Source organism: Scleropages formosus, chromosome 24 (genome assembly GCF_900964775.1).
Source record: "Scleropages formosus chromosome 24, fSclFor1.1, whole genome shotgun sequence".
NCBI classification, from domain to species: domain Eukaryota; kingdom Metazoa; phylum Chordata; class Actinopteri; order Osteoglossiformes; family Osteoglossidae; genus Scleropages; species Scleropages formosus.
In genome coordinates this window covers 16,395,608-16,423,556 of record NC_041829.1, presented here as the reverse complement: position 1 = coordinate 16,423,556, position 27,949 = coordinate 16,395,608, and the positions used below count along the sequence as shown (strand labels likewise).

General features: G+C 41.1%; 1 protein-coding gene across 5 annotated transcripts; it reads right to left on the bottom strand.

Moving 5' to 3' along the window:
- Window positions 1-155: 155 nt before the first annotated feature.
- LOC108939664 (alpha-actinin-2-like) lies at window positions 156-27,931 on the bottom strand. 5 transcript variants are annotated; one of them, XM_018761162.1, is made up of 23 exons: window positions 27,871-27,888; window positions 27,576-27,663; window positions 26,939-27,090; window positions 20,497-20,611; window positions 20,120-20,239; window positions 19,669-19,755; window positions 19,212-19,299; window positions 18,565-18,643; window positions 17,259-17,340; window positions 16,042-16,127; window positions 15,177-15,269; window positions 14,847-15,077; window positions 14,342-14,489; window positions 13,320-13,470; window positions 10,033-10,141; window positions 8,993-9,133; window positions 8,719-8,901; window positions 7,424-7,558; window positions 6,175-6,354; window positions 5,664-5,810; window positions 3,987-4,052; window positions 2,155-2,313; window positions 156-1,073 (listed from the first exon to the last, which is right to left on the bottom strand). In XM_018761162.1, the coding sequence occupies exons 2-23, from the start codon at window positions 27,586-27,588 to the stop codon at window positions 915-917; spliced, it is 2,724 nt and encodes a 907-aa protein (XP_018616678.1). In that variant the 5' UTR covers window positions 27,589-27,663; window positions 27,871-27,888; the 3' UTR covers window positions 156-914. The 5 variants fall into 5 exon arrangements, with proteins under 5 accessions (XP_018616678.1, XP_018616680.1, XP_018616679.1 ...); XM_018761166.2 differs by lacking the exon at window positions 156-1,073 and adding an exon at window positions 4,789-4,862 and having other exon boundaries at window positions 2,241-2,313; XM_018761164.1 differs by lacking the exon at window positions 27,576-27,663 and having other exon boundaries at window positions 26,939-27,077; window positions 27,871-27,931.
- Between the last annotated feature and the right edge of the window lie 18 nt (window positions 27,932-27,949).

Below are 27,949 nucleotides of genomic sequence, written 5' to 3'. Positions count from 1 at the left end.
CACTTCAACTTCTGGATTTATTGATTATTTGGTTGTATCAAGTAAAAGAAAGTGGAATTTAAATTACATATACTGTTCATGGCTTATTTATTACAAATGTAGAAATCCCTGAAAGGAAACAAGAAAACAATGAGAGTTCTTAATCTCTGGGTTTATTTTATATTAGAACCTCAGGAAAAGTACAAACTGTTTATATTTTACAATGTGTTTTAATATTAACACATCTTCATTAATTATTGGCTGATTTTGGCTCGTCTGAAACCCACCAAAAAACCACAAACACTTTAAATCACACTTGATGTTACACAGTAGACATTTCTCTTTTGATCAGGAAGGCCTTCACTCTCACAGGTTGCATATATAGGAGAAAAACATTCTTCATATGTTTCACAATACATACAGCACAGTGCTTTTCATACTGTATGCTTCCAATACATTTTGAGCATATGTAATTAATTATTGAAAGGGTACTGAACATTTTTTCTATATGAATATCTCCACTTGAACTTCGATCAAAAACTCTTAAAGTCCCTTTATTGGGTTTGTTGCCAAACTTTCTACTTTTGTGTTTCTCAAGGAATTTCACTCTCAACTCTTTGAAACCGGTAAAAAAGAAGTTACTTGGGGAGGAGATTCTCCATTCTTACTTCCTTCCAACCATTTGTTCACTTAAAAAGCCAGCTTTTACACTTTCGTTGCCTTTCTTAAGCAGGAATAACAGATATTCTCTACATAGTGAAGTACCGTAATGTGACATACACACATATGTGACTGAATTACATTGCACATGCTATTGCATAATATATGTAATTTTCTTTACGTATGGTGTCTTTGAGGTTCCTGGGAGAAGGAATCGGCCCAAAATGGGGACAACAACAGCAACATAAGGCAAGGCAAGGCAAGGTAAGCTGCCATTAGAGATCGCTCTCTCCGTACAGGGCGCTGGAGAAGGCGGTGTAATCCAGTGCTCCTGGAACCTTGTCCGGCCCGTTGTATGGGGGCATCCTCATGATGCAGTACTCAGCCTGCTCAGGGGGCAGTTCTCTGCGCAGCTCCTCCACCAGGATGTAGGGCTGCAGAGGACAGAAGGCATAGGGGGTCAATGGCAGGAACTACAGGGAAACACATGTCCTGCCACACCGTTTAAGAAGAGCATGTATTATGTTTATCTCCGTCTAGCTGGCATGTGTCACAGCAGCAAAAGTTCCTGACCTCTTATTAGAGGATTGCAGGTTCAGACAGGAAGTGGGTCCCTACTGACATACATGTGTGCAAGATGAACATCCTCAACTGCTGCAGTAAACGATCCAGCTTAGACATAAAACTGCTGAGCAACTCAGTATATGAATTACAGAAAGCTACAAAGCTATATTTGTTTGAATGATGCTATTTCGAAGATGAAATTATTATTTTATTATTCATTCACTGGGCTTGAATCCAGTTCAGTTTGTGTGGAGTTTGCATTATCGGCCTGTGTTCATACGGGTTTCCTCCCACAGTCCAAAGACATGTTTCAGGTGAATTGGTGACTCTAAATTGCCCCTAATGTGAGTGAAAAAGAGTCTTTTTGCCATGTGATGGCTGAAATACCCTTCTTAACAGCCAGTGACACCTAGTTCTGGGATAAGCTCTAGACCACCAAGATCCTATATTAGATACTGCTACTGACACTGGATGGATGTTCATTCATGAACTACTGTAAGTTTTTATGCAGTGACAATGGTAAACATTTAAACATGGATTTTTTATAAGCTGGAGCACCTTCAACAGGTGGCTCCTCCCAGGACAACCTCCAGGTAACCAGAATGTTTCCCCTTGACTACTGTGCTACCTGCTGACTGAATGACGACCAGCTCTGTGCTTCCAAAGGTTCCACAGGCATTCAGAACACATGTCAGTTGTGGAAGGAAACCCAGTAAATGTCACTAAAAACTTGAAAATCTTCCTTTCCAGCACCTGCCCTCTCTCTTCCTCTTATTGCCTTTGAAAAAGTGATCCACTTAAGTTCCCTATTTTCTCAGAACGTTCACCAACCAGTTCTCTATCTCAAGTTAACTTATGACCTGGGGAGAGCACCGAGGAAGCATAACATTCTGGTTTCTAGAATTTTCCGTTTCCACCTGTGGCCTACAGAGAAGGGGGGGCAGCACCAACCTTATCACCAGCCAGGATCCTGAAGGAAGCGACAACCTGCTCAGCCGTGTCCGTGTCGCCCGTCTCTCGGGTCATGAAGTCAATGAAGGACTGGAAGGACACCACACCGGTCCCACTGGGGTCCACTAGGGACATGATGCGTGCAAACTCAGCCTCGCCCTGCACAGACCACCAGATAGGTCAGACCACAGCCACACTCGTATTATTCAAAGCAGACAACAAAGTCTACACTACCATGTGCTGTATGTCCAGATTTTTGAAATAAGTTTTTTTAGAAAACAGACTTCTTTAAGAATCTAACGAGAGCTAGGAACGCCTTCTGGAAAACTGTGAAATAAATAAATTCAGAGAATATTTTGCATTGAACTGATTGCCCTAAAGGAGGTGCGGTGGTGCAGCGGGCTTGGCTGGGTCATGTTCTCTGGCAGGCCTGGGGTTCGAGTCCCGCTTGGGGTGCCTTGTGACGGATTGGCGTCCCATCCTGGGTGTGTCCCCTCCCCTTCCAGCCCTACGCCCTGTGCCTCTGGGTTAGACTCCGGCTTGCCGCGACCCTACTCGGGACAAGCAGCTTCAGCCAATACGTGTGTGTGACTGCACTAAAATGATTACCTTAACACAGAATTATATCAATGTAGATTGTAACAGCATATTTTTAATGTTTAACTTTACTCAGTGTTATTTTTCAAGCAAGCCCATCCATAGACCCCCCAAGAGATCCACACACCCCAGATTAAGAACATCAGGAAAAAATGCCGTAATGAATTTGTACTTCTCTCTGAAATCTCTGTTGCTTTTGAGAAGTGTCTGCAAAATGAATAAATATAAATGTAAAAAATGATTCTGAATCGACACCGTGACACAAAGGCATAAAAGCAAGCTTTCTTGTTAAATTTATCCAGCCAAGGATGTGAAATGTTCCTGGACCACAGCCATACTCTTTCAGGTGCTGATACACCCCCTAAAAATAAGCACTATGCACTTTATCCAAGCGGTCTTGGTTCAAGAAGGGTGCAGACCTCGTGGACTGTATATACCGTAATGTATCTTTAACATATGTATCATAATAAAAACTTTATTATTCAATCAAACGTACAGGACTAAATTAACTTATTTTATGTGGTAAGAATCATGTAAGGTCAAAACTACGAGAGCTGATTTAAAGAGGATATGTATTTATCTTTTTCAGAACTGAGCTTAGTAAGATATATTTAGGATGTGTGTGGATGAGTGATTTTTATGAAAAATATAATATAAAAAGGAACTCACTGATCAAGAAAAGGCCTTAACTGTCTACAAAATCCCAGATTAGTGTTATAAAGAGCCATAAGAAACCATACAATTTCCCTTTACCATTGTCGATTTAACAGTGAAAACCAGACTAAAAGTGCTCGAATATACAAGCACAAATATTGCTGTATTAAGCTTGTCTATATGCAGCATTGAGGACTGTCTTCCCAGAGAAGTTCTCAACTCTCAGCTGCTACCCTGCTGTCACACTGATTGACACCAACAACTGGACAGAGCCATACAGTCCCTGAATTCAGCCATACAGCATTTTACCCTTGTGGAACTATGCAAACTGCTATAGCTATAAATAACACAGCTTCTTTGATATAAAAGTACTCGCATACACATATATATGACTACGTTCGTCATTCAAGCTTTGATAATGGAAAGATGTAGTGAAGTGATGGTGATTTAACACTCCATGACAGTGGAGGTCTTGTTCCATCTCAGAACTGAAAAGCTGCAAATATGCAGCGCCTTCCTGAACCAGCTTAGCCACCTTGCCTTAGCAGGAGTTCTGGAGAGCAACATGGTAAAGTTCCTACCAAAGCGTAGCCCATGGAGATCAGACAGGCCCTGAAGTCATCTTTCTCCATGTTCCCTTTCTTCTTCTGCAAGGTGTGGAGGGAGGCCAAGCAAAGCATTGGAGGCATTTGGATCCAGAAATTCAACACAGGAATGCCCCCGGCATTTGGAACCCAGGGCCAGGAGAGGTCATTTCAGCAGTGGAGGACAACGGAGGACATCCGGATCATCATCACAGAGGAGGGGGAGGTAAGGATAGGAAGCACACACAGGCATACACACGCAGAAACACAACAAGCCACAGACAAGTCAAGGAAAAGACAGAACGCAGCACAGTACGAAAGAAGGTAAATCAACACAAAAGTACAAGGGTGGGTGGGAGAAGATATTACAGAAGGTCAGAGAGAAGGAACAGCCAGGAAAATGGGCAAAAGCAAGGACATGGTATTTAGACACAGCAAACACAAGTACAACAAAGAGAAAAGAGAAAAAATGTAGTATTTATACAGTATACTGTGTGTGAAAAGTCTGTTGGTCAAAGACTGACCAATTGCATATTGTGATAACCACAGTCAACAACAATGAGTTTTGTTCACAAACCATAGACTGCAATATTCTTTTTTTTAAAGAAATTGCCAACTGCACCAGCTTTACTGTATCATGCTGCAGACTGTGCAAAAGAAATATGGTGAAATAGTGAGAAAGTCCATAGATCTGCATGCCAGAATGTACAGTACAGTGATGGAACTGTTCTCAAAGGTAGGGAACGTTAGCATCTGATTATCAGCCTGGCAATGGTTTATGTAAATGGGAAGTACTCACTGCCACCATGAGCTTGTGGTGTTAGACGTGCGACCTTGTGAAAAGCAGCAGTAATGCCGACTGAGTGCAGTCGCCTGGGTTTGAAAACTGACGATGTCACAGCTTGCCTCGGTCACCATGGAGGTTTTGAAAGCAATGGTCGCAAAGGTTATCCAGGTTAGTGTAAAGAACACACTGTGAGTTTTATTTAGGAAGACAAAAACAGCACTTGGACACATGCTAAGAAGCACAGGATATGAACTGGGATCCTTCAGTATTCAGCCAAACAGTCCAACCACTAGCAGGCGTTAAGGTGTACAAATGTGAAAAGATGTGAAACACCCAGGCAATTCTAAAGCCTAAAAGACAATCATTTATAAAGGAAGCCTTCCAGAATCATATTTCAGTAATTATTATTTGAATTCTGCATCAGTGTTTTTTCAGAACCTAAAATTTCAAAATAGCTCAAATGTGTTCAATGTTATGATTATACTTTAATAAGAGGCCCTTTGCTCTTGTGTAATTCATTTTAAAATATCAAAATATTAATATATTTGCTTAAACTAAAAATTTTATAGGCACTAGGACAACACTATACAATAAACCAAAATGTTCACCATAATGACACAAGATACTTCCTTTTAATTTTTATGATCTATTGAACATTTAGAAAATGAAAAAGGAAGGATTAGAATTTTAGGAACCTTTGTGTCTTATAGATTTCTGCCATGTATAAAAAAGGGTGATATGCATGTCAGTCACTGGCATATTAATATACATAAGCAGATCTGCATTATGGTGCTAATGAAACAGACATATTAGGTGTCCAAAGGAAAATCAGTTCTGCAGGAAGGCCGAACAGAATTGGGTGATTTGCAAGCAGAGGAGCACTGCACCCTGTCGAAATGGTTGAAGGACGAGCGAAACTCCTTCATCTGCTGCTGGCTGATGCCCTTGGCATCACGGATCAGGATCTGGGTCTCAATCTCGTTGATGGTCCTTGCAATGGTGGTAAGCAGGAGCTCCCAGCCAACACGTATGTGCTACAGTGGAAACGGGTGAAAAGAGGTACAGCACTCTCTACTGGTTGTATTGTGATAAAACAACTTTAAACTAATCTCATCACCATCAAGGGGGGGAAAACATGGTCCAAATTCCATGTGGTAAAATTTACATCTAAAATGTTTTTAACACATATACTTCTGTAAATGAGCATCACAGTAAGGGGTCAACAAATCTGCAAGCATCACTTCCTCTGCTCAATTATATTATTTTACCTATAACGTAAACTACAGAGTATATGGAGCATCTCTGTAATGCTGAGAAATGAACACTGTGTGCAGTGGTACATCTGTAGCTGTCAATGGTACATAAAAGGACTTTTCAGTGTGATGGCATCTCCTGTACCTCCATGGTGTAGTTGGTGTGTTTGTTGTCAAAGACGAGGGACTCCTGGATGAGCTGGTGGTCTCCCTCTAGCTTATCGATGTTGGGTTTGTAGTTAACGATGACCTGTTCGTACTGTTTCAGCTGGTTCATCTGGTCCTCCAGTGTTCCACCCATTTCAATGGAACTGTGAGCAATTTCCTGTAGGCCAAAGTTAAATTTTTTTAGGAAAGAAAATGAAGAAACTACCCCAAATACTGTGCTATTAGTGGTTTATAGAATTCTTTAGAATTCTTTTTAACGATCAAGCTCAGTTGATAATGTCTATCAGCAAAAACACTACGGAAAATAAATAGTTTCAGTGTGCACTGACTTATGGGTAGCATAACAGGTGAGAGGTAGAGCTCCTGACAGACTCTGAATGCAGCCCTGGCTCTTCTTGAATATAGTTTCCCTTCATGATGGCCAACCCTAATGTAGGGAACTTTAGTAAACCGGAGAATTTATTATTTTAATCTGCTCTGTGGTCTCATACATAAAAGGTCCAAAATAAAAAGTTTGTAGTTTCTCAGCTTTGGCTCTTATGTAGTGGAATGAACTCTTTCTACATTTATTCATTTAGCTTTTTTCCAAAGCAACTTATAGTGTTAAATGACCTACAATTATTTACCCATTTATACAGCTTGGTAATTTTACTGGAGCAATTTAAGGTACATGCCTTGCTCAAGGGTACCACAGCTGGAGGTAGGATTCAAACCTGTGACCTTGGGGTCCAAAGACAGCAGTTCTAACTACTATGTTAGCAGCTGCCCCACAGTTGGTAGCATCACAATGCCACTTTCTGCCCCTCAGAACTGCTGAATCCTAGTTATGATTCAAAAAGGTTTTCAAAACATATCTCTTTCAGAAACACTGCTTTCTTGATCTTTTTACAGCTCTAACTAAACTGGCATCACACCAACTGCCATGATCACCTTGCATTTTCTATCTTATTCAGTTCTAGAGATAGCTACTGTCATATATGTCAGAAAAATGGTGGTATTGGACAGACTAACTGTGCTTAGACAGTGGCAGGCCTACATATAAAGTTGCCTGCTAAGAAATGCACTTTGTTCACTCTGAATTTTAAGTTGCTTTGGAGAAAAGCATCTGCTAAATGAAGAAATGTAAATTTGTGTGAATATATCTGTGAGCACCCCTGCTGGTGAAGATCTGATAAGAACAGGCAAAAAGGCTGACTAATATGAAAAGAGCTTCAGGGTCATCTGACCTCCATCCTGGTTTGTATCCAGGGTCCGATGAGGTTGGCTTGAGCTGCGAACTGCCGGCGAAGACGCTCATTGGAGTGTTGATGGGAAAGCTCTTCCTGGAGTGAGCTGTCCCTTTGAGGAACCAGCTTCTTTACCTGGTCACATACATGGACACACGCACACACACGTTTCACACATTAACTCAACTTTCCCATAAGCACTTATTGCCTACATGTTCAAAGGTCAGATGAAAGTTTATAAATGTTTTTAGAAAAAGCAGCCTTGAACACAAAGTATTTAAAGAGTGCCACTGTGTGTTTCAGTGGAATGTTCACACAAAGACAAAATGATCTTGCACACTGGTCTGGTTGATACATGGATTCCAGAAGTACACCTAGAAATGTACAAAATACCATTTGGATGTAGTCCATTTGCATTCCGATCTACATATAACAGTGCTGTTCTTGCCAAGAGATCATATTTATTTATTACATATAAGAATAATATGTAAAAAAAAGACAATCATTTAAGAAAAAGTGTTAAATTACCAGTCATACTGATTATCAGCAAAGCTCTGCATGAACTTCAACATTCCTTTTCTGTTTAACAATATACAGTACATTAGGCAGTGAAATAATTTATTACAAACTTTGGTAGTATTTGAATTAGAACTAATTACTTAGTAGCAATTTGATATAGATGTTGTAAGTTAAATGAGTAGTCATAAACAACTTAATATTTTTGCCATCGTACATAATTTTACTAAGGGGACATGATAACTGGTCCCTAACTGAGCACTCGAAACAAGGCCCTGAAGTACTCTGAATAAATTAGTTAACTCAGTTTGTAGTCCCTCAGACATCAGTAACTGGATACACCCTGCAGGTTTAACACCCTAGAGTGCGGTACTTAAATTAAAACTGCATCACTAGGAATATGCAGCTGTATAAGCTGCCAGAATTTAAAATTCTACGCTGTCCCAGTCACTTCAGTTAACCGCACTTGTTCAGAAAAAAGAGTAATACAATTCATAATACCATGTTCAAATATATTTATTTTTTACCTATACTAATTTGTGGGGGTGCAGCGGGTTTGACCGGGTCTTGCTCTCTGGCAGGCCTGGGGTTCGAGTCCTGCTTGGGGTGCCTTATACATACAAAAGTTTCACAGTTCTGGCTGACATCGCTCTGTCATTACACTAAAATAACACACATCTGTCTTGGAGTCAACCATGTGTCTACTACATGCCTTTTGCATACTGTCTCCTGACGTATGAGGTAATTAATTCTCTCTCCGGTAAAAAGTAAAAAACTACCTTGTCCCACTTGATGCGGATTTCCTCAGGTGTGATGTTGGTATAGGGGTTAGAAAGGCTAGAGCAGATGCCGTAGCTCTGGACAATCTTCTGCACCTCGTTGTAGATGCCGAGGATGGCCTGTCTTTCGGTGTCTGCCTCAGGAAGTGTGGCTTTGAACTGCTCATGGGCAGACATCAGACTCTGGAAAGACAAATTTTGCCATGTATGTCTGGAGGGATTGACTACAACAGACACGTGTACCATTTCAATGTCACTGATGTGACAAAGGTACCTGGATCTCCTCGACAGTATGCACAATGAACATGTCTTGCAGGTCTTCCATTGCCCCTTCCATCCAGTTGTTGAAGGGTGCTGCCCTCTTGGCAAACTCCAGGAACAGTTGGTCTATGGTCTCCAACAGCTTCTCGGTTCTCTGAAAAGTGTGTGAAATATGTTTCAATTGTACATATTCTGCTACTTATTAACAAATTACAAAAAAAAAAAGAGAAATGCCTGAAAGATTTTTTTTTCCATAAACAAAAATTATTTATCAATGACAAGCTGCAGTAAGTAACCTGAACTTCACGTACAAGGGGACTTTTATCACCATTATATTTTGCTCAATCTGACTTCAGTTAAAAACTGCAACTGAATAGCAGAGAATGTATACACAATTTTTACAGTAGTAGCTATATTTAAACAGAACATGAAATTGGACAAGTAAATAAATCACCATTTAAACTATCATTGGATCCTGCTCCAAAAATCCAGTGTAACACTTGCTCTCTCTATAGGCCATATTAGCTGACTGTTGGATCAACACAGTGGCGCAGCGGGTAGTACTGCCACCTCACAGCACCTGGGGTGTTCAGGAGTAGGTCTCAATCCTTCACAGTCTGGAGTTTGCATGTTCTTCATGTGTCTGAGTGGGTTTCCTCCAGGTGTTCTGGTTTCCTCCCACAGTCAAAAGACATGTAGCTCACATAAGTTGGATTCTGTAAATTGCTCATATAGTGTGCATACGGCTACCCTGCAATGGACTGGCATCCCATCCAGAGTGTAACTCTCAGCTTTCCGCCCAGCGATTCCAGGATAGGCTCTGGACTGCCATGACCCAGACCAAGACATGTCATTAATGAAAGAGAGTGAGTAGTTAACGGATTCATAAGCTTTGTGTTCTACTTGTTATGGGAGCACCAATTGTTGGCTTGGAACACCTTAGTTTCTTCCATGGTCTTTGCAGACTGGCACTGCTAAATCCAGGGGGGTTATCAGGGCTTATTGAAGAGGATCCACTGTGGGTAGGAAAGCCCTAGTGCCACCCCCCCTTACCTCCAGGGCCTCCCTCCTCTTCTGGGTCAGCGTTCCCAGCTGGTCCCACAGGTCACAGATTTTCTGGCATCGTTCGTTGATGGAGGGTGCGGCATGGTAGTCCAGCTCACTGCCGAGAACAGGAGTGGGGGGGGGGGGGGGGGGGGGGGGGATTAGGGAGCCACTGGGACCCCGCTGATGTCCAAAAGGCTCCAGTGTTGACTTGAATAGACAAGGCATTCCCAGAACAGGAGGGTCTGCCTCATTTGTGGCCTACCACACACGCCATTGACCTCACAACATCTCTCATGGGGCCACCCCTGTTGCAGAAGGCTTGGTTTAATTCGTCTCCGAATTTAACTTCACGGGACAATTCCCCGCAAACCGTATGTATTATGTGACAGGATTAATGGGACTCCAGGTGTTTGGCAAAAACAACTCATAACTGCATAGTGACAAAACATTTCAGAGAGCCAAACATTTCCCACCAACATTGACAAGCAACCACATATCAGTCTGGTTTAAAGGGACACACATATGCAATCTGAAACGATTACATCACCACAGAAGTGGCCTCCTAGCAACACCACCCCCTTTTCTTCTGTCAGCTGCACATATCAAAATAGAATTGGTCTACATCAAGAGCATTTGGGCAACATGCCTTGTACTGAAGATTCTTGCAAGTTACAGTACCAGGGAAATGTGAATCTTGTTATACTAGAGGCATACCTACAATATGCACCTGGTAACTTATCTAACAAACACCCGGATACCATGACTCTCCTATTTAAGTCCCTTCTGCCCACAGCAAAATGACCGCTATACTTCATCCTCTGGAGTGAGAGACAGAAGAAGAACAGAGACTCCAGTTCAAGAGTTTGAGCCCTTGCCTACAGTTGATCCCTTCTCCCCAAGAACTTGACTAGGTTAAAATACAGAAAAGTACTTGTCCCAGAAACCAGTATAGTGGTCACAGAGGATTACTGTCAGGTTGAGTTTCTAATTATTGAACTTGATTTGCATGGTGTTGGGCCAAAACACACCATGGAATACAGCTTTATTTTTCCACCATCACTATCACCTCAGACTTTTCGGGACCTTCACTCAGCCTGTAAACAAAAGCACAATGAAAGGAAAGACACTGAAACATAAGTAAACCCCAGTTCCCTCCTAAAGCTATATTAGCTATGCCCCTCTACTGTTAGCCCCACCTCCTGCCCTATTAGTCCTTCCTCCCTCCCAAAATCTACAGCCGGACGAAGGTTTGCAGAGTATTGGGGAATACTGCAAAGCATCTTGGAGCTGCTGGCTAGAAATAAAGAACATCTCAAGGGCAACTGTTTTATGGTGCTCCATTAACTGAGACAGTAATAGATAGCTTGTGTGAAATACCATGTGTGGCGTTGCCACTCAAGACAGTGAACTGCTTGTGGAGCCAAGTGTTGACATCCACCTCCCCACGCCAGCCTAGCATCGCTACAGCTGAATCATCACTCAAATCCATCCATTTATCTTTTCTTGCAGGGAACCACGACAGGGATCATGTTCCATTGGCTGACAGGAGGGTCACCCCTGAGTTTTGTTAAGTAATCTTTCCTGGGTAAGTGCTGAAGCTCTTCTGCATACCTTCCCTGCCTGCCAAAGTCGTCCTGCAGGGCTTTTCATGCCATGAATCTGAGTTAAGGATAGTTACAACCCACTGGAGTCTGTATTTTTGGAGCAGTTCTCACCTTTTGCCGCAGGAAATTTTAAAGCAAGGCAGTGATTGTGAATGTTATGCATTAATCGGTCATATTATTATTGCAGCTATCATCTGTTAGCTACATTATAGGGCTTCCTTCCAAAAACTGCAACTGTTCCTGGTGGCAGAGGCATTGGATCATCGTACAAAGGTACTCCCTAATGGTATAGCCAACGAAGTGGTGACAATGATTAGACGAGGGGAGTCCCTAGGGAAGTGGCACTGGTTTAACACAGGCGGTATGGGATCTGAGCATACAGGTCCATCAGTGTACTGATGTGGTGTGGAAATAGAGGTAACCAGGATACCCACCCAACCCCATGCCACACATCATACCCACAAGCCCCTCTATCCATACGAAACCGCATGCCTGGAATTGGGGGGACAATTGCCCTGTCACAGAATGAAAGTGCCAGGTGCTCTGGGCTCCAGTATATTTAGATATTAAGAACATCAGAAGGCGCGAAGCCCAGCAGAACTGTCACTTTATTCCATAGATGACAGTGAGCATAGCCCCCAAGAGACAAACATAATGCCTTAATAAAGCCCTCCCTGCTGTCACCTCAGTCTCTCAGATTACTTGCCGATGGCAACAAAAACAATGTCTTAGCCTTGGAAAAATATCGATCAAAAGATCTTCATCTCTGTATGTGTAATCACTTTAATGAAATGAGAAAAATGCAGAATTTCAATCAGATTAGGTGAAAGTTGTTGTGTGTCAGTGTGTATTATCTTGCTAAAAAAAGTTACCAGTTTCAAAGCCAGTGAGGTATGGCTGCACAGCAGATAGCACTGGTATCTCACAACCCCTGGGCTGTGGGTTCAAATCTGGTTCAGTGTGGAGTCTGAATGTTCTCCCATGTTTGCATGAGCTTCCTGCAGCAATCCAGGGTGTACCCTGCTTTATACCCTACTGTTTTACAATTCAACCCTGCAATGGGCAAGTGTTTACTGATAAAGAAGGAATGAATATTTCAAAGCCCTTTGCTCTCAAAGGCATGAAACAATCTTACTATACTCTTTTCAGTTCTTGCTTGTTTTAACTTGTTTACATAATGCAAAAGTTTTGTTAATTGTATAAATTTAGTGCTTTTAAACAGCCAAATCATGATCTCCAACGTATAAGAGTGTAGCTCTCCCACTGCTATTCAGAATCCTGTATTACTGGAAGACCTAATCCTCACAGATACATTTAACAAGCTTCTTACTGCTCAAGATAACATTTTCAGGTTCAGTTCAATTGCTTTCCGATAAAAGTTCAGTTTAATGAAGTGTCATCCTGTAATTAAATGAATGACTGTTGTCTCATACACCATCTTCTTCTAAAATTGTACCACAGATTAAAGTTATGGAGGGCTGTATCTCATGTGGAGGGCCTGGACACTAATCCAGAGAAAGGCAGCAGGTGATAAAAAAAACACAGCTGAACATTTCCCTTCCACAGGTAGGTTTCAAATAATTCCCCCCAGAGGTGTGGGCCCAAGTGATGAAAACTGCAGAAGGGATCCCTTTAGACACACGCATGTGGGCTGGCAGCCGCAGCTCGGGGATGGGGAATGGAACATACTTGAGTTCTTGGGCTATGGCAGCAATCTGCTCCACACGGTCCTGGTGGGCTGCCAGGTCGCTCTCAAAGGCCTCGTGCTTCCGCAGCAGGGCTCGCACCTCCATCAGGGAAGCCGACTCATAGTCCTTCTTGGACAGGATCTTATCCTTACCTGCAGCAGGTTCCCAGTGTCAGTCTTATTACCCATTATTTATCTGACTCCTGTCTCCAAAATGACTTAAAATGTTTTAAGTTTGTACTCTAAGAAACTTACAATGAATTACTACTTTATACACCTGGGCAACTTTTTCTGTATCAATTCAGGGTAGGTATGTTGCTCAGGGGTACTACAGAAGGCGGCAGGATTCAAAACTGTGTCTTTCAACTGCAAAGCATTAATGCTACACAAAGCCTTATCTTGCTTCTTTATTTTACACCTCTGCTCATCTTTATTTATTTCATTTTGTAATCTACACCCTAATACAAGCAGACTTCTCTCAAACAAGACTTTTTAAAGTCAGGGCAGCTCTCCTTTTTAATCCTGGTTTAATCTCTCCTACCTTCAACTGCTTTTTCCATATCAGTTTCTGCTCTCATAAACCCAAACTAAAGCAGATTTTCTTTGACTGTTACTGCTTTGCTCTGTTTTTTTTTTTTGCTTGATGTACAGTGCACTTTATGTAATAGATATGGTTTTCTTTTCTTTCTGCCAAAAATAAAATGTAAGAATACAGCCTCCTCCTATCAAATCTTAATCTTACTTATCCTTCTGCATAATAAATTCTCTTTGGACTCTCAATTTGAGGGAAAGTTGTTATCCTTCTCTGCACTCACCAAACGGATTATCCTGTTGTTTGTAAACAGAATTGTGAGGGAAGCCTGAGATGATGTGTATTTGTAACAACAGGATTTCAGAGAGAGTCAAAACATTTCTTTGTAAAGTTGTTGCCCACAGTATGCTGCACAACTGACTACAGCCAACACTGTTGAAACGTTATGTCCTCCACACCAGGCCAGGAGCCAGCATCCCACAGGCCGCTTACCTTGGGCCCAGCTCTCATGCATGGAGGCCTTCTGTCTGAACTTCTCAGCCAGGTGGTCCAAGCGCTCCAGCCTGCGAATTTCATTCAGGAGCCACTCCTCATAACCCTTCTCTGCCTGCTCCAGGCCCTGCCAGGCAGTGGTGATGTCCTTGTAGAAACAACAGAATAGTCCCACCTCTTACACCAGCAATCTTACAGTTGTATCATGGATTAAAATGGCAGAATATGTGTACCTTACTTCATCAGAATCATTCTGGAATTAGGTCAACGAATGAACAGATATGAAACACATTCTTCAAACTGAACAAAGTAAATCAAGCCACTGACTAATAAGAAACACTTTCTGATCATAACTGCTCTCACTGCATTTTTTAGATGAATATCATATTATTCACAATTCCTTTGAAATACTTGTAACTGCATCTCTCACCCTGAAGTCCATCAACAGAATAACTGCCAGTGCCAATGATATTGAAAAGTCACAAGGGAATGGCTTCTGACTTACAGAGACCATCTTGCCCTCAGAGGGCATGAAGGCAGGCCGATTGCTGATGCGCAGCTTTGTTTGCAGAGTGTTGAAGTTGATCTCCAGCTGGCACTTCTCCTGCACCTTGGGTGGCTTGTGCTGGCGCCGGTAATCCCGGAAGTCTTCCAGCTTTCTCCTCATGGCTGCCATGGTCTTCTCTGGCGTGCGGTTCTCCAGCCAGGGCGTGGTACGACGGATCCACTCCAGCAGCTACCAGGAAGGACAGAGGTTACAATCAAAGACTGGGTTTTTGGCCTCTATGTCTATGTTGAAGAACAATAGAACTGATGTGGACACCCAGCCCAGTACCTCACTGGCCAACCTCTCATATTCCTCCATCAGCTTCTCATTCTCCTGGTTTACACCAAGAACTTTGCAGATCCTGTTAGCTGCTGTTTCGGCCTGCAGAAAACAGAAAGGGCACAATGAGTACAAAGTAACTTTTTTCAATAACCAAATTTCTGGAGAAAAAATTTGCCACAATTCATATACAACTAAAAGTTACTTGATTTGAAATCTAGTTTACGCCAAAAAATGTGTTCTTAACCACATGCCTTTTACCTCTGGGAGTTCTTAAATATGTAACAGTCATTTGCAAATATGAGAGTCATACAGCAGTTATATGGTAAGCGTATAGCAAAACATTCAAGGACTAAACTCACACACTGGAAAAAGCAATGTGCTCTGGGAGCACACTGCATTCCACACTCAGAACAGCTGAAACTCAGTCCACATTTAAAAAGGGTCTGAAAACTCAACTCTTCCAGACTCACTTCTCCCATGATCTTAAGCTCATGTAAATGTTCATGCACCATAACTTTATGATCATGCCCAGATAAGCCTTTATACTGCCTCTACTCCTGTACTGTACATAAATGTTTGTGTATCTCACAAAAAAAAAATTGTTGGAAAGTGATAAGGAATTGTCTATTGAGTGTTATGCAGCTACTTGTGTGACGAATATTGGTGCATATAGTGGAAAGAAACAAACTAACTGTACTTAAAAATCACACGTCTGCAACTGTCTCTTTCTCCTTATGTAATGCACAAATTGTATTCTCTGAGATGTACGTCGTTTTGGAGAAAAGCGTCTGCTAAATGAATAAATGTAAATGAAGAAATGTAAATATAAGTATACCATCCAAAGTCTCCAACACACAAGGAGAAGGTATACCTGCTCAGCTCCAGCAAATGCATGATAGAAGCAGGACACATAGGTCATGATAGCCCTCTCATCTGGTTTGGGGGTGTTGACAATGTCTGGGGCAATGCAAGCAAGAGGAGGAAGGAAAAGAATATGATAAGGGAGATGAGACAGACCATCAGAAGGGGGCTGAGGAGCAGCCTGGACTGGGCAGAAGGGAGGAAAAACCCAAAGGGATGGAGTGCCAGAGGGTGGTGGCTCTTCCAAGGGAAACTAAAGCCATTAACTGACGAAGACTAAGGTGAAGCTCTTCAAGCACTGTACTGTTTGAACTAGTGAGATAAACTCATTCAGCAGTACCTTCTTGGGATTCTGCCATACCACTTGGCGCACAAAAAACTAAAGCGAAATCAATCTGGCTTGTCCAATAAACACAAATTTATTTTTAGTGAAATAGATTAAATTATTTTTTTGTCCATACAGCAATCCAGTTTGAGCATTTTAAGACAGAGGGTGACCGATGGCTATGAAAGGGAGATGGGCTCAGAAAACAGATGGATGCCATCGTTGTGCCCTCACCTTCTGCACCCCAACAAACGCGTGATAGTAACACGATACATAGGTCATAACGGTCCTTTCGTCAGGACTGGCGGAGCGTGCTACATCTGTGTGGAGAGAACAAGGTCACCTTTTCAGGTTTCCTGTCATGTAGCTAACTTTACCCCTACCCAACCTCCACCCTTAGTAAGGTCTCACACAAGTTGGGGGAGCTTTTTATGAACCAACATAAATTCCTCCAGCAAACATTGGCACAAACTAACAGAGCATGGATAAAAAAAGCTGCCTGTCAAATAAGATGGCCAAAGAGCACCAATGTACTCGTCCTGCTGTGCCAACTCAGGCTAGTATAAATTTACCCCGGTTTAAAAGAATCAATGTTCTGAATAAAATAAAAACAAAAAATTGAGTGTTCAACAACACAAGATGCTTAAACTTATGGTGGTCCTATAAGCAGTAAAATATAAATATTAAATATAAAACTGCAAGTGAAACTGCCAACACTTTCATGAATTATATTTTTGCTATGGTAAATATTGCCTTTTAAATAATTATATTTTATATAGTCCTTCAGGGAAATGTGTTTTACAGCTGAGGAAAACTGCAATGTTGTAGGTTTATTTCTGCTTTATTTAGCATTCAAAGACAAGCTTCCCATAATCAGCCTTAACATCAGTTAACTTGGTTACCTTCAGCATCCAGCATTTTAGGAATGTCCAAGTGCTTCTCTGCAATTTCCAAAGCCAAGTTCAGGTTTCCAAGAGGATCATCCTAAACAGGGAATTAAGTGTCAACTTTCCACTGAGAACAGAAAGGATTATCAAAGTATGCCATTATCATCACTGAGAACAGCAGATCAATCAAAAGTCCAGATAACAGTAAGTTAAAAAATAATAAAAAGAACATTATATTGCTGCTTTTGTTATTTGGGGTCTATGTAACTTTGATGATATATACAACAAATCAAACTGCCAAGGGGTATTTCTTGCTTAAGCAGGAGAGGGGGGAAATAGGCTCTGATCTCTGCAGCAGGGCACTGAAGTCCTGTCTAAGCCCCAAGGGGACATTACCACTACAGGATCTCTATATTACCTCTATGCGGACATTTCACCACAAACAGCCAACTGAATGTTGACCTTCCTGCTCCCTTCTTTGAAACATGGCTCACCCTTTGATCTTTTGTCTAACTGGGATGCAGACAGAATGGGTTAGGTTAATTCGACACTCGGACTGACAGAGTATGTGGCAATATATCTGCCCATCATATCTTGGTCATCCTGGTACTCTCGTGGGATAATAATGTTCCAAAAGCTATCCTTGTGTATTGTTCTTTTTATTTATTACCATTGTAAAAGCCATGTAAAGTCATACAGTCTGCAGTTCTCATTTGTGAGATTACTGACTGAATAAATAACATAAAAACTAAATAGTTTTTTGACTAAAGTCTTGTTTTAGACTGTTAAAGTGTTGTAATCCAAATTGTGCTAAACTTTAATGAGACAGTGTCATTGTCTATCTGGTGGATTTGTGTTATTTCATGTCAACTTGTCACATTAAAGCAGTTTCCTATGAATTTGAGTCCCAGATAAAACAATGGGTGAAAAACAGACTCCATCCGTTGCACAGAACAAAGTTCCACTTTAGTGAACCAAAGCAGCAGATACACAGGACATAACAGGGGTTTCCGTGGAGGGCAGAGACAAGCATCACAATCCCGGTTAATAGCAGCCTCATTCTATTCCAGCCGAGTCAGAAATTGAAAGTCATGTCTCCAGCTGCACAAAGACTACCACATCACGGATGTGGCCATACGTGCAAAGGGGGTGCTAGGACTCCTCATGATGCTTATAAAAATAAGAAAATAATAATATTAATATACATATATATATAAAATAAAATAATAATAGTGTGAACAAGGGTGTCAAGGGTCAGTAAACGTGGCTACAGCAAACCATCTATTCCCATGCAGTTCCCGCCTGGAGGCCCAGCAGAGACCTTATTGAGCTTGGAGTAGTCGATGAGGTCAGGCCGGTGTCTGTGTATCAGTGCGCAGAATGCCAGGCCGTCCTTCCAGCTTCATGTTCCAGGAGAGACAAAGCCGGAGGGTTACAATGGTAACCAGGTACAGACTGGTTTTTAGTAGTCAGGTTAGGGATGGAATTATGCCTGTTGGCGATAGACCTGGGCCTCCTGCATGGCTCCCAGCTCAGGGAGTGCACCCGTGGAATTGATCTCACATGAGGCACTTTCACATGATGAAGTGGGAATCAATAAAGGCTGATTGGAGTGGTGAAGAGGGCAGGACACTGAAAGTCAGCTCTAATTACCATCTCCCATCACTACAAGCAGGACAGGATATTTATTGGTCCTGACTGCTTTGCACAGAGCTCCACCAGCATCATTTCACTTGCTAGGCATTTAATCCTGATGATACAAAACTTAAACCTTCTCTCACTCCTTCAAAGTCCTCAAACCTTCAACACCGGTTTCCAGTAAGAAAAAAAACATTATGACAGAAAAAAAATAATGAAACAGTACCTTCTGTTATGTGTAAGTGATTCTCCATGCTAACTTCTCCTGCAGAGTACTTATTTTCAGGGCAACAAGAAGAAATGCACAGCAAAATGAATCGCAGGACTCACCTGACATGAAAGTTCTGGACGTTGACATTCCTGTAAGGAGCAGTCTTCCTCTGGCACCACAGTAGGAGCCCTTCTTTGGCTGAGGTTTCTGTACCAAAATCATTGTGAAAAACTGCATAACACTCACACAACTACAGACATTAAATATCAGTATATTTTTCCATGTAAAAAAATAATGTATTACTCACATTCAAGGCATTAGATACATAGCTTGTTGAACATTGCCCGTAACAGGATATATCTTCAGCTGAAGCCTGTGCAGTTAGTGAAGGCCTTCATTCTAGCTACATACTTAAGCGTTTCATAGAACTAATCATTTATCTTACTGGACTAGGTAAGCGTTCTCTCTCGGTAATGCAATGATGCTGTTAGCTGCTTATGCACAATAGAAACCTGTGGTCCCCAGGACTACAGCCTAGGAGCCCTGCTATAGTGTAGGGGCCTTGACTCTTCTCACCTTCAACAGAGATGTCCTGAATGGCAAAACGGAGGATGATGGTCCAGATCATGCCCAGTGTCATCTTGACATTTCCGTCCACAATTTCTACAGAATTAACAAATCAGAAACACTTGAGTCCACCACCCTTAAATCCTGGTAACTCAGCAATACGCCAGTTTTCATTCCTGATAATTCAGCTCTCTTAACTGACTGAATTAATAGTTAATTTACTAAAAACATGTGAATCCTAAGGTTTGACAATTCACCCTTACATCACTCCTGTGCTGCCTAAGAGCTATGTTGTATTTTCAAACTCCAATGAGTTGAATATTCATTCAGTATTCAATGGCATAAGGTGATGGTTTAATAAAACAAAAAACCTATCCCTTGGGAATTGCAGGCTACAGCTGTCATCCCAGTAATCTCAGTAATATGTGAAAAAAATTTAGATTTCTAAGTAATGAATTACCTTCTGCCCCAATGGAAACAAGCTTCACACCCTTGCTTGTGATATAATCAAGAGCTTTGTTCACGTTGGCTATTTTGTGAAAACGCATCTTTCCTCTGTCAGGTTTAGGCAGCCTTTCACCTGAAAGGGAGAAGAAAATAACAGCCTGGCTATAAACCAAAAACTGCAGGGCAAAGATGTGATTGACAGACTCCATGGCCGTGTGCAGAATGTGAACAAAGTCATCGCCCACCAGATGACCGTGGTCTGACATGCATGTTGTCTGTCTGCCAAATGGGCTTATCAAACCAGCTGGAATGGAGTGATCACATTGCCTCATCCTGTGTTTAGTTGATTAATGGGTACTAAGAAAATACAAGGCAAAACCACATGCAAACCTGAAATTACTTCCAGCAGGAGCATGAGTTTGAGGCCATTGCGGAAGTCCTCCTCAATGTTCTCGATCTGAGTCCCAGCTTTCCTCAAGTGGGAATTGCACCATGCTGTAAATGTCTAGGGAGACAACAGCAATGATCCATGGGCTTCTGTTACTACATAAATCATATCTTTACATAATTTATTAAATTCTTTGCATTTTCATACATCCCAACAGTTTTGTGCTGTTCAATACGCAACATTTTTCACAATACAGGACACTGAAAAGAGGTCCAGAATAATTCCTGTAAAAAAATGGTCAACCTACACAATGATACACGGTATCTTTCCTGTGATATGCCCTAAGGGAAGACCTCAGCAAGACTGAAAATACAACAGAGAAACCAGTGTTACTTTTTGCATTGATTGGACTGTGTGCGTTTCGCTTACACAGCCCACTCGCTCATGGTATAATTAGGATTTTAATTTTTAAAATGACTCACCGGATGCAGTGCTGCAACTGAAAACAAGTGAACAGAGTGCGTCACACAGACATCAGGAGTGTTCTTTCCTTGGCGATGCTGCGGCATGATCCAACACTTCACGGTCATAAATTACACAGGGTGCTGAGGTCTGTCTTTTGGAGGCAAATAAATACATGGAACCAGTGTCCAACAGGCCAGCGGCACCGTGCTGTGCTTTACTGTCTGAAGGTAGCCACTGTGCTTGCCTCTATACTCTTTCCACAATCAATTCTGCACTCGGAAAAGGTGCTCAGAAACAGTAAATATCTCTAATACCCCAGAGCTATGACACGTTTCAAACACACATCACATTCTGATTAATAAATGAGAAAATGCCTGGCCTTTCCCATTCAAAAAGTAGAAACCAAAAAGAAAACGACTGGAAACTATTTAGCTCACTGAATAAAACCAGTCCACGGAAAAATGTGAACATCAGACAGGATATGGGACATGCACTGAAGGTGGAAATCAGTTTAGTATTGTATAGAAGTAGCTCTTAAAACTGTAGAAGAGATAAATATCTCCTTTCAGTGTTTGATTAAAATGCAAACTGTAGCTTCAACTCTGACATGTTCCACACTTCACTGCTCCATATTTTCACTTCTGTTTCATAACAATGTGAGATAAGAGAAAGCAAACTGGGCGCTTGGAAAATCATATAAGACCCTAACGCACCAGGTCCCTGTGTTATGTTACCTGTGAAAGGATCAGGTGGGGGGGGTCAGTATTATTAAGCTTTTATCAATTGTGATTGTGATGTAGTGGTAAAAGTGAGTTTGGATTTACAAACAAATCAAGTTACAAACTGACTTCTGATTACAATTGTGTTTGTATGTTGAGGACCCAGTGCAATGTCACACAGTGGGTAAACTCAGAGAAATGTCTACTGATGCTTATATAAAATGTCAGGAAGTGCTTCAATGTTTCATTATTTATTTATTTACTTACAGTGTGATTCCAGTGTCTCTGTCACTATGCTCTTGTACATATGTTGCTGTATTGTAATAAATTTGGATAATTAAGTTATTAAATAACATTGATTAATGAAGTTTTCATCCAGCCTCATATTGTTGACTTGTGTAAATTAGAACCCCGAATCGGTAAATAAAGAAATCAGCTAATCACAGTAATGAGACACTGGGTGTTTATCTTAATGGGGTTTGACGGTACCCACTTTTTCAGGTATAAATTACTTACTTGACTGTGGCCTCCAAGGACTCTGGCTAAAGCAGGAATCAGGTCATGAGGAATGACTTGATGATTATTTCAGATATTACAGAAGCCACAGAGATTAAACTGTTGAACAGCCTCATCCCCCTTATCAAACACACACTGGGCTTTTTAATGGGCTTGACAGGATCTAAAACTGATGGTACAAGTATAACAGTCTTGTGAAGCCTTTAAATTCACCTCTGTAGGGATCACTGCCAAGGCGGGAGGTAGTGTACTGGTTGCGACTGTTGCAATCTAAAGGTCAGCGGGTTGAATCACTGCTCATGTTATAATGCCCTTGATGAAGTTATTACCCTGAATTGATACAGTAAGAATACCCTGTTGTAAACTGGCAAATCATTGAATAGTTTATTACCTAACAGTATAAGCTATATTTGATGAAGGTGTCAGATAAGAAAAAATGTTAAAAATGATGTAGGAACCATCATAAAGTAAAACACTGTTAATCTTTAACCATAGTAAACCAACCCATATTTAAGCACAGTAAGCTAAAATTATCATTTTATTTACTTTCCTTCAGATCACTAGGAAGGTGATTTGGAATCGTTGATATTCAGATAAAGTTTTATGCAGCTACTTGTGTGATGAACTTTGGTTTATATGGTGGAAAGAAACAAACTAACTGCACTTAAGAATCATGAATCTGCATCTAAGTGTCTCTTCCTGCTAATGTAATGCACACATTGTATTTTCTATGAGAGGTATGTCACTTCAAAGAAAAACACACACACACACACACACACACACACACACACACACACACACACACACACACACATTGACTGAAACTGCTAGTCCCAAGCGGGGTTGTGGCGAGCCAGAGCCTAACCTGGCAACACAAGACATAGGGCTGGAGGGGGAGGGGACACACCCAGGACAGGGGGCCAGTCTGACACAGGGTACCCTAAGCGGGACTCAAACCCCAGACCCACCAGAGAGCAGGCACAGGCCAAACCCGCTGCGTCACCATGCCCCCCTCGGGGAAAAGCATCTGCTAAATTAATAAATGTAAATGTAAATAAGAAGGGAAAACACAGCACCAGCTTTGGTTCCTGCATCAGCAATCAATCATAAAATCCTTCTAGCCCTCCTGTGGTATAGGTTGCCAACAAGAACACTCCAGGCATCTCTAAGATGTTCTGAAGTTTCCTTGTTGGCGTTTCTGTAGCTGGCAAGGTTTCTATGGTGTGGGGTAGCTAGCCCCATGACCAACCCTCCTCCTTTTCCAGCTGGGCTTGGGACCATCCATGATGGAGTTGGTCACTGGATGGACCAAACAAATTCTCATATGTGATCCCCACAGAATACACATGCATTGTGTGCTATGGGTACCTCAGATTACTGGACTGAATTATAATTCATTTCTCTGAACGGCAAATTACATGTTAATTATGCAGCACAATGCAGTTGAAAAATAATGAAATAAACCTGGAGTACTGCTGCCCTCTGCTGTATTTTAAAGACTGTACAATGTGATTAAAAAAGGGACAATCCCACCAAATTTAAAAAAAGAAAACAGATTCCCATATAAATATGTCCACATGGCACTAATGCGGAAATGAACTGAAGACTTCAACCTTCATACAGAAAAATTTAAGATGCATACACTGGTTTTTCATTGTTATATAACGCTATGTATTCTGAAATAAAGTACACCTCACTCAAGCTGCCAGAACAAACACATGAAGAACTTGAGAGGAAGGATCCCTAGGGACATGACAGCAAAACTCAGACCTGATCAATAAGGTACCAGTGTGTGTGTGCGTGTGTTACACCAGGCTTTTTTTTTTTTTATACAGCTCACCACATTTCTCCTCTATGTGCGTTCCCTTCTCTTTCCCAGGTCAGCAGTTCAGGACCTCACATGGAGGCACCAGTGACATGATGAAACCTATCTTTTCACTGACAACTGTTCATGTTCCAGTTGACACAATAACTTATATTTAGACTGGTCCGGTTGGTTTCAGGATAACACACAAGGGGGAAAGAACTGTACTTCCACAGAAAGGTATACTTACAAATACAACTGCTCAGAACAAAGAGATAACATTCCAATAAATAGAAAAAAAAAATTAATTAAAATGTGGTTTTTTTTTTTATTGCTACTGTCATTTTACCTCGTATACATATTCTCTGATCTCACCATCAGTATAACTTGTAACTTGTAACTAAAGGCAGACGGTCCCTATTATACAAACCCCTGCTTCACAAGTTGGCCTACATCACTCCTATCTGTAACTACATTTCAATATAAGACACTGTAACTTCACACATACATCCCTAGGCCTGCAGAAGGATGCATTTTCACCCTGAAGCAGAAGTTATAAAACCAATAATTTTTTTTTTATATTATCTTATTGTTGTCTTTTATGATTATAAAAGGTGTGTATACAAATACCATTATCCATACTAACAGAACTAATTCCTGCCCACAAAATGAAAGAGAATAATTTTCAGAAAAGTGAGAATGTACCCTTAACACCAAATACAAAAAAAGAAGAAATAAGAAACTCAAAATATACAGCACTCACTTTCCAAAAATCTATACATATGGTCAGAGGTTATCTAAACTCATATTTTACAGTACAGTGCTATATATTTTCTACAGCAATAAGAAGACATATCTGTTGCTGCCCTTGGCCATGATAATGTACATACAGAATCCTACAAAATTATATATATCTATTTACATATTTCAGCTGAAATTTTTCTCAAAAGAAACGTACAATGATTTATCCATTTATACAGCAGAGCAATTTCTACTGAAGCAATTCAAGGCAAGTACCTTGATCAAGTGTACTACAGCAGGAGATAGGATTTGAATCTGGGCCTTTTCAGGCACAAGGCAGCAGCTCTAACCCCTACACCACCTGCTATCCCATTCAAACTGAACTAGACAGAAGGCTGAGACAGATACGCAAGACATGCAAGGGATCTACATACAAAAATTTGGTGAGATTGACATGAGCCTAAGAAGTCAAAAAGATTCTGACTTTTTTAAAGAGATGTGATGACTGTCCTAATGGTGTCAATATTCTGAGTGAAGCTAAATTAAGAATATATGAGGCTTTGGAAAGACAGCAGCATTCCAGTCAACAAAGGAAGCAACATGACATAACAGCAGAAGTGACACGACCTTCTCAGAACCACCGCACAGCTAAATATAATGATCACCCCTTTAAAACAAGGGCCGTCGGCGGCAAGTACATTAACGCTCTTTAGGGGGATTTGGGGGTCCAAATTAAGGATCCATTACAGCCCAGTAGTTTTTAAGCTTCAGTTTAAAATAGGCCTGTCTGGGACTCAGAAAAACCAGACCTATTTTACTTCCAATTAAAATCCTCAAATGCTTCTGAAGAATAAGACCAGAACCATAATGCAGGCATTCGTACAAAAAATGTATAAAGAACAACTGCCATTTTATCATGATATTATTATTTATCATTATTTATTCCCCATATTGTGGTTATAGTGCGATAAGTGAGATATTGAGACAGGACAATGAAGTATCACGCACCTCCACACCTCCATATTCCAATATGATTACTAGTAGTTTCATAATGCATGAAAGCTTATATATTGAGGGTAGGAGAGGTGATGTGGTTCCACAGAGCAGTTGCGATTTGCATTAACAAATACCATTAATTTCTAAGCAATCATTCACTTTCACTAATCTCTTGTCCATCCAAGTCAGGGTCACAGCAGTCCAGAGCCTATCCCAGAGGCACATGACGCAAACTAGCTAGGGTACATTCCAGAAGGATGCTAGTCCATTACAAGGTAGCCACTCACACACATACTGTAGACAATTTAGAATCATAATTTCAATTTAAACCACAGGAACACAGGGAGAACATGCGAACTCCACAGAGATGGCCCTCAGTTCAAACTTAGACCCAAAAAGTTTGGGTGTTGTGAGGCAGGAGCCCTATCCACTACACCACCGTTTCACCGGATGCAAAAGCTACAACGCAAGTTATCACGTAACACCTTTATAAACTGTGGGGTTATTTTAAAGCCCTCTCTAAAGTAACACTATAACACAAACTCAAATAGTGCCTTCAGCTGACTAAGAATTTGTGACAATGTACATATGGAATGTATCTAATAAGATTAATATTAAAGCTTCGCAAAACAACGAACATGTAAAAATGATATTTACATTCTATTAACAAATTAATTGAAATTAATTAATAATTAAACAAATAATTTTTGTTTAACATATAAAGGAGCCAAAAAGTTTTTAAAAGGCTTTACATCAAAGGTAAAATTGTACAGACAGAGCACATCCATTCATAAATGTGACATGAATTCGATTTGTTTTCCGTGTGCGTGTATCAAAGCGCAAAACGTGGGTCTATGTTTATCTTTAATAGAACTAAGGATGTTGAAACTGCAGTGCATGCAAACACCCTTTTTACACCTCATTCCAGGCTTCACTTAGCATTGATGTGTCTCAGGAAATACTGAGAAGAGTAAGAGAGCCTGCAGTACGAACTTAAATACTGCATTTAAGCAGCATGCATGTACATATGTCCGTATGTTTGCACCTTGGTATGTATGTATTGGGAATAATAGTTACACAAGCAGACAATGATAGATAGATAGATAGATAGATAGATAGATAGATAGATAGATAGATAGATGAGAATGTGTGCTGATGTGTACAGTACCCAGCAGTGTAGTGGACATCTCTCTGTTTTCTCACCTTCCTCTGTTGCTTCTCCCAGGCAGGGTCCAACAGGAGGTCCCGGTCCCACTCCTCCTCCTGAATCATGTACTCGTTGTGCTCCAGGCCGTTGTCATAACGCATGGACACCTCCTCGTGGCTCAGCATCATTCTGCACCTAGTGGATGAAACTGATCACAGCAGGGAGTGGAAGTACTGTTCACTGTTGGGACTGCACACTGCTTATATACGCTTCGCTGTCTCCCTCCCTTCCTCACCCCCTCCCTCACTCACACACACACAGTAAATGTCTAAATAAATCTCTTCCGCTCTTTCTCGCTCCCAACTCGTTTCAATGTAGCACTCATTATGACAAATTCTCTATACATGTAAAAAATAAAAAATAAAAACTTAAGCAAATACTCCCTCCTCTCTCTAATTTTCTCTCTTTCTGGTTCTCTCTCTCATTTCCTCTCTCTCACTCTTTCTCATTCTCTCATTCTCTAATTTCTCTCTCTCTCTCTCTCTCTCTCTCTCACTCACACACACACACACACACACACACACACACTACAAATCTGTATACCAGTACAGTTCTTTCAGTTTTCAAGAGTTTGAACCCACACACACATTCATAGAACGGGTCCACATGGTTCAATTTTAACATCTCACACACCTGAATCAATCATTTTTCTTTTTTAACCAAATTCATTGGTACAGGAAACACAAAAATGACCATTTTTGTCTCCGGTCCACTGTCGCAGCTGTGACACAGTCGTGACAAAATAAGTCAACGTCGAAAGCACAGTTTTTGAAGAACATAAAGTAAATGTATAATGTTTATGTAAAGAAAAAAAAGGTACATTAACTAGAAATAGACAATGCTATCCGAGAGGTCGCTGTTACTAAACACGCAACGGACTTGTCTCTGTTGAAATGTACACTTTTCACCTCTGATCTGAAAATTTTACCTCAGACTGGCATCGCGCGACCGACAGAAATTCCGCCACCGACAGGCGGCGCTCTAACACAGTTGTTGCACTTCTTCCA

Coding starts and splice junctions, on each gene's coding strand:
- LOC108939664 (XM_018761162.1), bottom strand. Junction 20,612..26,938: donor GGGAGAAGCAACAGAGGAAG/GTGAGAAAACAG, acceptor TTGTCTCCCTAG/ACATTTACAGCATGGTGCAA. Junction 17,341..18,564: donor ACTACTCCAAGCTCAATAAG/GTCTCTGCTGGG, acceptor TTCCCTGTTTAG/GATGATCCTCTTGGAAACCT.